This window comes from Vombatus ursinus, unplaced genomic scaffold (assembly GCF_900497805.2).
Source record: "Vombatus ursinus unplaced genomic scaffold, bare-nosed wombat genome assembly UNPS02001419.1, whole genome shotgun sequence".
Classification (NCBI taxonomy): domain Eukaryota; kingdom Metazoa; phylum Chordata; class Mammalia; order Diprotodontia; family Vombatidae; genus Vombatus; species Vombatus ursinus.
In genome coordinates, this window is record NW_020941197.1 from 17,001,237 (window position 1) to 17,016,383 (window position 15,147).

General features: G+C 36.6%; 1 protein-coding gene across 4 annotated transcripts in view; it reads right to left on the minus strand.

The window, feature by feature from the left end:
* Positions 1-15,147, minus strand: part of CD47 (CD47 molecule) — a 72,530-nt gene that overhangs the window by 23,300 nt on the left and 34,083 nt on the right. For all 4 annotated transcript variants that reach the window (XR_003569518.1, XM_027866869.1, XM_027866859.1 and 1 more), the window contains exon 4: positions 86-193. Coding sequence is in view for 3 of the 4 variants with exons in the window: in XM_027866869.1 (XP_027722670.1) it covers positions 86-193 (108 nt within the window). In the remaining variant the exon portion in view is untranslated. The remainder of the gene's footprint in view (positions 1-85; positions 194-15,147) is intronic.

The following is a 15,147-nucleotide window of genomic DNA, read 5'->3' on the forward strand; positions in this document are numbered from 1 at the left end:
TATACTGTACTGAATTACTGCAATAAGGGTAACTAGTTGTAACTATACTCTGTGATGCTGCTCTTTGTTACTTGGGGTAACTTACCTGGTACAAAAAGAACGGCCCCAACAATAACCATCACGGTCAGGGCTAATCCAGCAATAATTAATCCAATAGTTTTCTCGCTGGTACAGTTGGATTTATATTTAAGCGCTTAAAAGAAAAAAAGAGAGAATTACTGCAACTCAATCTTAACAAAGGAGTGTTGTGCCTCCACAACTTCTTGTATCTAAATACAATGATAGCAACTAATTGTCCAATTGAACTACAATGTCTTATCACTGTAAGTAAAGCTATGCCACTTACTTGGGTAGCTTCATTCCCTCAGATTTTTAATTCAGATAGAAAATTATAGTTAAAAAGCTGACCCTTTGAGGCCATAAAGGATCTCTGATCTCTTTGGTGTGGCCATCCTGCCATACCTTCTAGGCTAGCTTATCCCAAGAATCCTCCACAGAACGTTGTTGGTGACTCCCAAACTAATAGAATTGACAATGAGTAAAAAAAAATGGAACCATACAAATTCTAGAAAAGCAGGCTCATATCAAATGAAATTATCAAGTAAACCACAAGTTTTTGTAAAAAAACAGGAGATAAAATGTACACAATTGGAGTTTTCATACTCAAAATTAAAGGAAACATTTTTTATATCCATTCTACATCATTTCTATAATAATAATAAAAAACCTATGGAAAGATAAGTTAGCATCAGTTTTTTTCTGACTGGCTAAACTGTCAACTGTACTGTCAAGATAGCAAGTGTTATGGATGATATTTTAAAAACTAAAGATTTATCTTTCTAATTATGTTTTGGTTTGGCTGTTACAATTACTTTATGAGAGGCAGCACAGAATAGCAGATGGAGGTTCACCCTAGTGTCCTGAAGACCTAGGTTCAAGCCCTGCCTCTGTCTGTACTGGTAATTCTGGGTCAAGTAATCCAGCTGATGGAGGATTAGACATTTTATTTTTTCAAACCTTTGTGAACTCTCAAAAACTTCCCAAAATAGGAATTATGTGCAAGAGGTAAAACAATTGCAATCGTCTCCACAGCCCAAGATACCAAGAGGCCAGCAAGATTAGGACCTGATGTACTGAGAGCAGAGACATCTAGGATCACTCAGCAGCCCTGCCCCCCCCAACCTACCTCACTCACTTATGCTCCAGGACCCTCTTGGCATTCCCTTCCTGCTGCTGCCATCTCTGCCAGCACACTATTTCCCTATTCTCACCCAACCATTCTCTGGCAAAAATCAGCAAACACCAAATTTCTGTCCACCCTCTTGGGGAGGAAAAGGAGACATAGAAAAGTGGAAACTGTTCACCCTGGGGCAGTAGAACACTGCAGCAGCGGTAAGTCAAAGAACTAAAGGACACAGTAAAATAGAGCAGGATGCCAGCATGTGGGGGAAGGGGAAAAGAAGAGAATTGCATGAGGCCTTAAGGAAAAGGGCCTGGAATCCAGCTAGGCCCAGTTTTGGAACCCCAACCCCAGAACATACTTGGGAATGAAACTGGTGAAAATTAAATTTCCCAATGTGGGAGGAAGCTGACAAAGCTTCGACACTCAATCTCAACAGGATCTGCCATCAAAGGGGGCAAGAGTCAGAAAGTATGCAACAAAGGAACACAAGGCGGGGCGGGGGGGAATGACTAAAATTACCAAAGATTTTAGGAGGAAGAAATTTGGCTAAAAACTTAGAGCACAAGAGAAAATAAGCAGGGAAAATTAAAACAGAAGGGAAAGTGACCACCAAGACATCTAAATGAGTTAAAACTTTCTAAATAAATATTGCAAGACAAAGGAAACTGAACCCATACCTGACGGGACAAAGGACCCTGTGCATTCCCTGTAGAACATATAACCACAGTGGAGGGTTGATGAATAGTTCAAGAGAGAAATAAAAATCTTAAAAGTAAAAGCTAAAAGGGAAAAAGTTTTATAGAATTTATGGCTTACACAGCAGAAAGCACACAGCACTGAATAGGAAAATTTGAATACATGGTGGTAAAGTTTTTTTACAGAAGCAAAAGAAAGAACAAGTGATTGGGAATAATAGCTACTAGAGCTAGTATTTATTTAACATTTTAAGGTTTGCAAAGTGCTATACATTTATTATCATTTAATCCTCACAACAACCCCGTGTGGTAGATACTGTTATCCCCATTTTACAGATGAGGAAATGAGGCTGAGAAAAGTCAGGTTACTTGCCTGAGATCACATTGCTAGCAAGTGTCAGAGGACAGGATTTGAACTCAGTTCTTCCTGACTCCAAGTCTAGGACTCTTAGCTACTGTACCATCAACCTACCTAAATATAAATGTATTTAAGTGAAGGATAATTGATAATAAGAGAAGAAAAATACAAAAAAGTTAAAAGAACATATTATATCTATATAATGCCAATCAAAAGAATCCATAGATTGTCTCCAGGTGAAAAAAAAAAAAAACAAAAAACTATGCTACAAACCCTGAGACCCATGGTGGTTAAATTTAACAATTGCAATGAAAAACAAGAAATTCTGCAGATGACCAGGAGAAAGATTTTCAAATATAAAATAAAGGAAACTTGAATGACACAAGACTATTCTGCATGAAGGAGGGTATGGGATGATATATTCCAAAAAACAAAGGCTCAAGATGAAACCCAAAATGACATACTCTGAAACCTGAACCTAATCATCAATGAAAAAAGATGGACATTATTTAATATAGGAGAGGGATCTGAAGTATTGTTAACTAAATGAAGACAAAAGTTGGCAGATTACTTGATTACAAATACCCTAGACAACACAAACATAAGTAGAGGTAAATACTACTAAGAAAAGTATAAGTAATGAAATAAATTACACCATCTTTAGAAATTTTATAAGAAGGGGGAAAAAACTAGAAAGATACTCAATGACAATTGAACCCAAATATCAATGACAACAAAACAAAAAGAGAGGTACCATTAAGAAATTTCTTTCTAACGATCAAACTGTAACTTTACAGTTTGATAACGATCAAACTGTAACTTAAATAGGAGCAATGTTGGTAGAGGAGAGGATGAGGATGCCTATGGACTAAACTTTACATGAACATCATCAAAATAAAAAAATCAAAGTTCTTTTTTTGTTTTGTTTTGGTGGAAGTAATGGCTGGCTGTTTGTTGTTGTTTTTCCTCTAGAAGAGGACCAATAACATCAGGAAGGTGATGTTCTGACTTGCAAGTGAATTTGATTTAAGTGAGGCAGAGCTGTGCAAAGTCACCAGCCTCAGTCTCTCCTCCAGAGCCATCCGGAAGTAAACTACAGAATGGGAGGCTAAATAAAAGGAAAAAAGAGAGGAAGAAGACAGAAGAACATGGGTAATATTTCCCAAACTAATCGAGTCAATAGAAACAAAAGGAAAAGAACTCCTTTGAAGAAAGGCCATAGGTGAGTTGTCAAATGGAAGGAACGAAACGGAGAAATCTGAATTAGAGGTAGAAAGGGGTTCCCCACTGAAAAACGTTCCCATGGTGCGTAGCTGGGGGAAATGGGTAGGGAGATATTATACAATGGAAGACAGAGACCTTAAAATGCTTATAATCTGAAGGGATTTGGGACTAAGAGACCACAACCTCAGAGGGAATATTATGCCTCCACAGACAACACCCTACCGCAGGAAAAAGGGAATAAAATCAGACCTCATGAGGGCAATCTGAATCCAGAAGACCCACAGATCATATGTGAAAGAAAATCACCACAGAGATAGCAAGGGGTAGAAATGAACTGCATGATCAAGGAAACAGGGCTGTTTCCCACAGGAATTGATACTTCTAAGAATGAAGCACAACTGAAAAAAAGGAGAAAGGGGAAATGAGGCAATTACATATAAACTGTTTAGAAGAGGGAACTCAAAATAGGTACTTGAGAAACTGAGAATAAGTAAGTATAAAGATGAAGATAAAATAAAAATGAAGAATAGAAAGAGAAGAGCATTAATGAAGATGTCAAAACAAAATTCTTTTTAGGAAAGGGTACAAAATTTAAAAAAAAAAATCCTAACCAACAAAAGAAGTTGAAAGGGAGAAGAGGATGGAGTAGATTTTATTTAAATATTTAAATACTTAACAGAGATTTTTTAAAAAGAGGAAAAGGAAAAAAAGGATAAAAGGAAGAAAGAAAAATGAATCAATATGAATAGAATTATAAAACTAGGGAAGAAGTGAGAAATGAAAGGAAGTAGGGCTTGAGGGTAACAGGAAGAGAGCCTAAAGGAAGAGGGTTGCATCAGGTAGATTAAGCAAAAATAACTGAAAGATGAAAGGAGAAGAGTAGGTCAAGGGGTTTAGGAAGTGTTCTCTTTCTGCTCTATAGCACTTTGGATTTTACCTTTGTCTCTATCACACTTTGGTCTTGGATACCAAGATCATGTTGTATCCTCTCTAGTCAACAAGTTTCTGGAAAGTAGGAGCTATTGTTTTTCATCATCTTCTTATTCCCAGTACTTAGTGGCATCTGGCACAAAGGACGCACTTAATAAATGTTCCTTGAATTGAACGTGGAAAATTTTAATAGTCCTTCTCCTTACTTCTCTGCCCACACTCCCTTGAAACTTGTATGGTTATTCCCCAAGAATTTTTATTTTTATTTTTTTTGCCAGTGAAGATACGCAAGAAGAAATCTCTCACAACTCCTATTTTCCTAGGATTGCCAACATCATCTGGAGGGGAACTAAGTGGAAGGGACCCAAAAGCAAAGAAAATAGTATACTTCCTTGTGTACAACGGAAGTAAACAGCATACTTCTAAAACAATTTTCTTTCTGAGTATATTATGTAAACAGTGCCTGTATAAATCAGAGCCTATCACTGATTCTCTTAACCTATGAATGAGCCATAAAACCTTTTTCAGACTTTAATTTAAAGACCAAACAAGGAAAAACATGCTAAAGACTATTTCAAGTGTTAAGTGGCCATTCTCAATGCAATAAAAAGTTTTTAATTTATTTGAAATTCAGCTTCTCTAGATTTAGAAAAAATGGGGGGGGGGGAAGCAGGGGAGGAGAATCAAACACCTATTATGTGCCAGGCATGATTATAAGTGCTTTAAAAATACTACCTTGTTAGGGGCAGCTAGGTGGTGCAGTGGGAACTCTGGTCTTGGAGTCAGGAGGACCTGAGTTCAAATGAGACCTCAGACACATGACACTTACTAGCTGTGTGACCCTTAACCCCAATTGCCTCACTGCCCCCCCCCCCAAATACAACCTTGTTTGATCTTTACAACAACCCTGTGAAGGTAGGTGCTATCCTTATCCCTATTTTACAGATGAGGAAAGTGAAGCATATAGAAGTTAAGTGATTTGGCAGGTCACACAACTAGGAAGTTTCTAAGGCTGGACTTGAACTCAGGTTTTCCTGATTCTAACCACTGTGCCATCTAGCTGCCTCTAAAAAACTAATCCATGGACTATAATTTTCCATATAATAGCATCCAACATGTTGGTCAGTAGCTATAGTTACAGCTACATTTCTAATACAAAATCTTTGCTTCTAAGACTAATTATCATACTCTTGCTCAAATTAAACAAAAATCTCTAACTTATACATCAGCACGATCTGCCTGATGCTATAGCAATCAGTATCTCTGAAACACAAGTTTAAATTTTTTTTTTGTCAGTTCACCTCACAGAAATTTCCTTGGTCAACCTTGCACAAAATTGCTGTACTTTTTAATATGTTCTATGGTAATTATGTGGTGTCCTATTAACTAGCCTGTTCATAAATTCTGACAGCAAATTCTGACAGTGTAGAAGGTGTAAAAAATGTAGTTTTGATAAACAGTAAAACCTCTAGGGCCTTTTTATCTGTGATTTCTTCCTATGTTAGATAAGTGAATCTAACAGATAAAAAGTGGCCTAGAGGTTAAAAGTGGCAAACTGTAACAAAAGTTAAGTAACCTCCAAACATCTAGGATCCAAGCAAAACTTAGAGCTTAAATATAAAGTTTAACGGACTAGACTGGCACACCAAACACTATCTAATTTGTTGGTGCTACAGTCTATCTGCTTGATGGCAGAATCTATTTCTCAATTTTAAAAACTGCTGCTTTTAAAAGATGACTTCAGAGTCAAAGTGCAAAAAAATCAGTATATTAAAGTAAGTCATTTTAGAAAACAATAGCTATAACTTGTTTTTAATTTTATATTGTTCCAGGTACTGTTTCATTTGAGAAGACAAAAAAACAGCCAATAAGCATTTGTTAAATATTTACTACGTGCTAGGCACTATGCTGAATATTGGCAGTACAAAGAAAGGCAAAAACACTGTCACCGCTATGCTGAAGAAGCCTGACATTCTGATGGAAAAGACAATATGCAAATCATTATATATATACAAAATATCTATTGAATAGATGGAAGGAAATCACAAAGAGGAAGATACTGGGGGAGGGGAAGGGAAGGAGGAAGAAAAAGGAAGTCTAGGAAAGAGATTGAGGGTCTTGAAGGAAGCCAAGGGAAGCTAAGAGGCAAAGATGAGGCTAGACACGTAGGACAAAGAATACAATGCAACAAAGTTGGAAGATGGAATGCTGTTTGAGAGGAAGAACAAGCAGGCTGCTGTTCATGGATTTCAGAGAGCATGGAGAAGAGTCAAGTGTAAGAGGTGAAGAACCACGGTTGCAAAGGGCTTTAAAGATCAAACAGGGTTTTAGATTTGATTCTAGAGTTAACAGAAAGGTATGGGAGTTTACTGAGTAGGGAGTGTAACATGGTCAACTGTACTTTAATGAAATAAATGTAAATAAAATATTTCATTTATATAAGTAAAATATAAATGAAATGTTACTTCACTTTATCACAACAATGCTTGGGAGGAAAGTGATTATTATTACCATTATTCGAAAGTGGCTTGCCCAGGTGAAGGAGGGTGAGGGTGGGGGGCACTTGAACTCAGGTCTTTCTGTCTCCAGGTCCAACACTCTACCAAGTGTACCACCCAACTGCTTTGTTGGACTGATTTCTAATTCTGTCTCAGACATTTAATACTAAGTGACTTTGGGCAAGTCACCTCTCTCAACCGTTTCTTCATCTATAAAATGGAGAAAATAACACTTACTTTACAAGGTTGTGGTGAGGATCAAATGAGTTAACACATGCCAAACGCTTTGTAAACCTTAAAGAGGTATATAAATTCTAACTATTAAATTCAGCAGCTGCCTGCACAGGAATGAAATGAGCAAATTATGGATTTCACCCTTTTGTCACTAAAGTTAATCACAAGGAGGGAGCACTTTTCTAATTTCTTCATTAAAAGAAGGCGGCGTAGAAAACCCTTCCATGAATAACTTATTTCCAGAATCACATAGTTTGAGTTAGAAGGGACCTCAAAGGATGTCCACTCTAATCTATACGAGACATGAATCTGCACCAGAACGTGTTTTACAAGTCTCTGCTGTAAGACATCCAAAGGGGAAGAACTCACCACTACTCGAGGCAACCCATTCCACTGCTGTACAGCTGTAATTGTTAGGAAGTTTTCCCTGATGTCAAGTTTACATCTGACTCTATGCAATCCCAGAATAATGGAAAAGAAAAGCAATGAAAAATTTAATCTCTGCCACTGACGAGAGAGAAAAGGAGACACAAAGACTGACTCCTAGAATAAAGAACAATGATTTTACTTGGATTTAGGAGGATGAAAGAGACACATAGGAGACTTGGGAAGGGAAAGTAGGAGAATAAAATATCATTGCTTCAGACAAGTTCTTGTTAACTTCTGAATGTCTTAATCACTATCTGTTCATTCAAAAATATACCTGAGGGCAGCTAGGTGGCACAGTGGATACAGCACTGGCCCTGGAGTCAGGAAGACCTGAGTTCAAATGCGGCCTCAGACACATAATACTTCCTAGCTGTGTGACTCTGGGCAAGTCACTTAACCCCAAATGCCTCACTTTAAAAAAAAAAAAAAAAAGGCATCTTACGGGGGCAGCTAGATGGCGCAATGGGTAGAGCACCAGTCCTAGAGTCAGAAGGACCTGAGTTCAAATTTGGCCTCAGACACATGATACCTCCTAGCCATGTGACCCTGGGCAAGTCACTTAACCCCAATTGCCTGGTCAAAAATAAATAAATAAAAACAAAGAAACAAAAGTGCACCTGGACCCACATTCATAGCATCATAAAGCTAGAGGTGGAAATGATCTCATAGGCCATCTAATTTAACTCCCCAATTTTAGTGATGAGGAAACAGAGCACAGGAAGGTTAAGTAACTTGCCCCAAGGTCACACAGGTAGTATCAGGATTGGGATTTAGGTCCTCTGACTTTAGTCACTGCTTTTTTTCCTCCTTCCACTATACTGTTTCCCTACTTTGGATTACTTAAACAGTAATAGTTACCAACCACCCACAGCTTTCTGCTCTATGTTATATAACCAGTGTATTAAGAAAAAACAAAAAACCACAACACCACAAAAAACCCCAAAACATTGTGATAGTACTGCGGAAACCCCATGGTCACAAACATATAAAACTGGGGGGAAGAAAACTGCAAGTTTTGCTCTGTCCAAACACGGGATCCAAGATTCTTCCACAGAAGTTATGATATTAAAAATAGCTATCAAATTCTATCATATTGATAGGACATGACTCACTTCTACATTAACTGATAACATTTGCCCTCAGTTTCTCTATCTATAAAAATGAGTAGGTAGGATTAGATAACCAATAAGATCTCCTCCAGCTCCAATATTTGATAATTCTAAAACGAGCGTACTATGGCTTTATAAGGATAGTAACTCAGACTCTAGAATGACAAAATTCAGAAAAGGATCTAATTCCATAAAAGCAATATGGTATTACAGAAAGAATTAGGAGTCCCAAGACCCTGATTCTAGACTTCACTGTCACTAACATTTAAAGTGACCTTGAGTAAGTCACTTCCATTTCCCTAGGCCTCAGCTTCCTTAACTCTAAAGTGAAGGGGTTGGATCAAACAACCCCCCTCTACGGTCTTTCTGGCTGTACAATTTTATGATTTTATGACTGGATAATTGAAAGCAATAATCCAGCTAAGGAAAAAAATAGACAGGTCAAACCTGAGGTGAGCAAATAGATTGGCAATAGTAATTACAATAATGACGATGTGGAGATGGTGTTCTTGGTAGATTATCAGTAGGGCATGCCCTTGGAGTAGTCCCTTGGGTGTTGCGATGGATGTGCATTACTCCAGCCATACACTGTCACCTCCCTGCAACTGTTAAATGTTTGGGAGACAACAGGCAAAGTCTGGGATGAAAACTAGGGGATGAATCAAATCTAAGTAGTCAGCAGGGAGATCAAACCTATGACCTTGGCCTAACATAGTTGTCTAAACAATTGAACTATGCAGCCACAGCATTATTTACATGACTACTTCAAAGTCTATACTTAGCAGGCTTAGAATCTAATTATGAACTGCAGTACATGCTAAAAAAAAAAGTAAGAAGTTAAAATAATTCAATGTTTGAAAAGAATGGAAGGTGGGTTCAAAGGAAAAACATACCTAGATGATTAGATGATCTTTAAGGTCCTTTCCATGACTAACGAATACACAGAGAAAGTTCTATGAACATGGTAAGGAGGAGTTTAATTTGGTGACAAAACTTAAGGGGGAAATATTATTTTATTTTTATTTAATGATACTGATTTCTGGTTTTAGAACTACTTTCTGATAGTTGAAAGGGAAGAGATGGTTAAGAAATATTCTGGTTTTCTGACTGATTACTTTTTTTGTATTCTGCTTTTATACAGAATAAATATAAACAAAATGGGTGAATACTTATAAAAATACAAATACCCAGATTAGCAGAACAATAGAGAATTTAAATACCCCAATCACAGAAAAAGAAACTGAACAAGTCATAAATGAACTCCTAAAAGGTTTAAAAATCTACATGACCAGAGGTTATTATAAGTGAATTCTATCAAACTTTCATAGAACAATTAATTCCAACATTGTACAAACTGTTTTCAAAAAGAGTAAAAGAAGGGAGCCTCTGCCAAATTCCTTCTATGACACAAATATGGTCTTAATAACAAAACCAGGGAGAGTCAAAACATAAAAAGAAAACAATATATCAATAACCCCAGTTATCACTGAGGCAAACATTTGAAACATTAGCAATGTGGCTATAATAACATATTGCAAAGATTATATAATATAACCAGATTAAATTTATGCCATGAATGCAGAGTTGGTTTAATATTGGGAAAATTATCAACATAACTGATCATATATTATGACAGGAACAACAAAAATCATTCTATCATATCAACAGATATAGACAAAACTTTCAAAAAATGTATTATATATTTATGTTAAAAACAAGACTAGAAAACACAAGAGTAAGACTACCTTTCTTAACAAAATAAATAGTACATATCTGAAACCAAGAGCCAGCATTACATGTAATGCCAATAAACTAGAGTATTCTTCAGTATGATCAGCAGAGATGTCTACTGTCAAAACTATCTGATACAGTGTTAGAAATGCCAGCTACAACAGTAAGAGAAGAAAAAGAAATTAAAGTAATAAGCATAAACAAAGAAGAAACCAAATTATCGCTTTTTGCTGATGATACGATGTATTCTTAGAAAATCTCATAGTCAACTAAGAATTGACACAATAACTTCAAAAGAGTTACATAATCCAAATAAAATCACATAGAAAACATAGAAAAGGAAATTCCATTTAAAATAACCATAGAAAGTATAAAATACTTAAGAGTTTACCTATCAAGATAAACATAAGAACTATGAATACAACTACAAAATACTGTTGAAGGGAAATAAAGACAGACTTAAATAACTGAAGAACATTAATTGCTCCTGGGTAGGCCAAGTCAATATAATAAAAATGACAAAACCATCTAAACTAACTAACTTACTTACTATGTGCCATACCAAGCTACCAAAGAATTACACTATAGAACTAGAAAAAAGAAGGAAATTTGCAAAAATAAAAGGTCAAGAATCTCAAGGAGAATGATAGGGGGGAAAAGTGGGAGAGAAGGAGGCCCAGTAATACCAAATCCTAAGCCATACTGCAAAGCAGTAATTATCAAAACAATCTGGCACTGGTTAAAAAACAGAAAAGTCAATCAGTGGAACAGATTAAGCATATGGCATACTGAAGCAAAGGAACCTAATAGCCTAGTATCTGACAAACCCAATCCAGCTACTTAAGTAAAAATTCACTATTTAACAAAAACTATGGAGAAAACTGGGCAAGAATTTAGCAGGAATCTAGACCAACACCTCCTATCATATGACTCCAAATGGATACATGACCAATACATAAAACATATACATATACATTTCATAAACAAATCAGAGAAACAAGGAAGAAATTACCTTTTAGACGTATGGATAGGGGAAGAGTTCATGATCAAACAAGGGACAGAGAGGCTCAAAGACGACAAAAATGGACAATTTTAATTACAAAAAAATTTAGAAGTTTGTACATAAACAAATCTGATGTAACTAAAATTAAAAGATAAGCAGTTTAATGGGGAAAAAACGTAGCAAGTATCTCCAACAAGTCTCATTTCTAAGACATAAAAAGAATTTGTTCAAACATGTAAGAACAAGAACCATTCCCCAATTAATAAATTTTCAAAGGACATGAACAAGCAAAGTTTTAATCAAAGAAATCCAAACTACCTACAGCCATATGAAAAATGCTAGAAATCATTTATAATTAGAGAAAATCAAATCAAAGCAACTCTGAGGTTCCATTTTACACACACAATATTGGCAAAATTGACAAAAAAGGAAAATGACATATTAGAAGGACTGCGGGAATGTGCCTATTGGCACACTGATGCATTATTGGTGGAGTTATGAATTGGTCTAACCATTCTAAAAAGCAATTTGGAACTATTCCCAAGAAGTTATTAAACTGTACATACCCTTTGAACCAAAAATACTACTATTAGAATTATAACCCAAGGAGAATAAAATAAAAAGGGACATGCCTTACGTGTACAAAAATATTTGTTATCTCTTTTTTGTCATGTCAAAGAACTGGTAGTTAAACAGGTACCTAGAGTTGGGGAGTTACTGAACAAATTATGATATATAAATGTCATATAATTAACAGACTCTGAATTTATCTATGTTCTTGTGAATACTATTATATAGGAAATGAAAAAAAGATAGTTTCAGAAAAACCTGGGAACACTTGTATGTAATGATGCAGAGTGAAATGAGCAGAACAGGAGAACTTATACTATCACATCAACATTGTAAAAATAAACAATTTTTAAAGGCCCTCAAGTGCTGAGGGATCCAAAGGAAGGCTATATTTGGGCAGCAGACTAATCATAAAGGAAATCAAGAAAGGAAAATTCAAGGACGTTAGGCTAGGAGAAAATACATTAGAAAAGTGCTGTGCTAAATCCTATTTTCCCCATTTTAAACAATTATGAAGTTTACAACCATCAACTAAAATGAGTACTTCCATATTATAGCAGAATAGAAAGGGGGAGTATATGAAACTGAGAATCTTCATTTACATACTAAGTCTTAAAGAACAAGTGTTACCCCTTCAGCTCCAACATCCTTAACAATATATTTGACAGCTCAAATGTTCTAGTCATCCCAACAAGGAGGGAACTGGCTCCAGTCAATAAATGAAAATTCCCCAAGGGACCACACATGAAGAAGACAACTTTCCATCATGAAAAGGTGGGATACCTTTGGGTTCTGAATTGTGGTCTCCAACTGATCATGTAGACTGGATTAAGGGAAGCAAATTTCTATGGATTAACTAGGTCAAAAATTTCATGTTCACAAGTGATTTCTTCCTCTCTGAACTTGCAATAGGAGGCTATGTTATCTTTGGAGTTGAGCTGAAGAGTGGCCATGGAGACATGACTGGGAATATATGATCTGATTTGACATAAAGCTTCAAGACATAAGTTTCTAATGCACTTTCTTCTTATTCCTTTCCGCTAGGCAACAAGAGAACAGTCCTCATGTCCTACAATGACATTTCCTTTTTTTTTCCCTTCTATGTTACCATGAAAAAGTAGTTAAAGTCTGACCTTCCTCTCTCTAACGGCCATATTCTGACCTGGAGTTGAGCCAAGGAGTGGAAGCTAGGTGTTATAATCATATTCTCTCCTTTTCTTTCTTTGCTAGGAACTGGGAACTGTGTGGTCTTGTGTTTAGGTACAGCACCTGGGCCTACAAGAAGTAATCTAGAGCCACCCTCTTTCCAGGATAATTGGGTACCTTAAGCTTTTGTGATTACTGTTAAAGATCCCATTTTTTAAAATAAAAAATCATTTTCAAATAGTCCACATAGTGATCAGAAGTTCCCATTAACTCTGCCTAAAGAAAAACTGTTGTTTCTTTTGTTCAGTTCTCCTTTGCTAGTGGTCTATGTCCAAAGCCTAAAAATTCCATTTTTAAAGACATTATCCCTAACAGATTTGGAGTACAGCAGACTAAGTAACATGTGTAAAAGTCAAAGGGCACACAGTAAGCACTTAATACTGGTTGACTAGTTGAAAAGGGATTTAAAATTGAAAAGAAGGGAGAGAAAACTACCTCTAGGGATGTTCAGATAAGAGATATACCCCAAACCAGATAGCACAGAGAAGAGCTACAATGAAAGAAGAATATATTAGTTAGACACTTAGAAGTAATAGAAAACAAAATCCAAGAAAGGAACCAAGAAAAACAAACAAACATAAAAACCCATCACCTCCAAGAGCTATAAAATGCACAAAGGAGGAAGCACAAGCAAGAAAGTGTAATGCAAGGAGTCATATTTGACCTCAAAATTATCACTGAGATCTATGGATGAGTTTGCACCTCCACATCTTCTAATTCATGGCTCCTGATTCTGACCTGTGGAGTCAAAGAGAATAAATCTAATCACTCTCCCATTTGATAGTACTTCACATACTGGAAGGGTTATCACTGAATCAAAGATATAATAAGTAGATTTTATGTAGCATTTAGATAGTGAGGAAGTTAAAGCTGAGAAAGGTTGTGACCTGCCCGGGGTCACACATCACCCTGTGGAGGTGAGATCTAAAATAAGTTCTTCATACTCCAAGTCCAGCACTCTGCCTATTCTGCCAAGTGATTTAGAGCTGAAAGGGACCTCAGAGACCATTTAATCCAACCTCCATATCTTATAGATGAGAAATCCAAGGCCCAGAGAGGTGAAGTCATTTGCCTCCAGTCACAGACAAGAAGCATCGGGATGGTGTATGAACCCACTGATCATACTCTCTTGAATCTTCTATTTTTTCAGGCTAAACACCACCAGCTCTTTCACACAATCCTTATGTGACATGGATTCAAGGATCCTTACCACCCCAAATGCTCTCTTCTGGATGCTCTCCAACATGCCAAAATCCTCCCTAAACTATGGCCACCAGAATTAAACTTATACTTTATGTCCTCTCTTAGTACAGCCTAAAATTGCATTAGCCTTTTTAGCTGCCACATCTCACTGCTGACTCACACAGAGCTAAAAGTTGACTAAAATTTCGAGGTCTTTTTCAAATAAGTTGCAGCCTAACCACGTCTCCTCCATCTTGTACTTATAAAGTTGAGTTTTTGAACCCAAAGGTAAAATGGTCCATTTATTCCTACTGAATGTCACTTATGAGATTCAGCCCGTCAATATCTTTTTGGATGCTATCATCCTGTACTAGTTTTCTACCCCAGCTCTGTGTCATCTGTAAAGTAGTGCCTTTATCCAAATGATTAATAAAAAATAAATAAACAACCAACTGCATGGAGCCAAAGACAAATTCCTGGGGCATTCCACTGAAGACAAATGCTCAAACTCTCTCTTTGCCAAAAGCAGAGTACCTGGTAATTTCCTGAGCTGCCATAATAATAATTTAATCCTTTTAAAGACAGATGAACCAACGAGGGAAAATTAAGATTCTGGACCTGACTCTCCCTACAGGTAGAATCTGGCTGATGGGGTTAAAATGATGCTGACCTGGGGTGAAATGACCACTCCACCTTGCACTTTGGGACAGAGATGAAAGCTGGCTACAATCTGACATGCATTTTTCACTTTGGGAGAGGGGAATTCAGAGGGTTCAATTGAAAAGACAGGTAGGT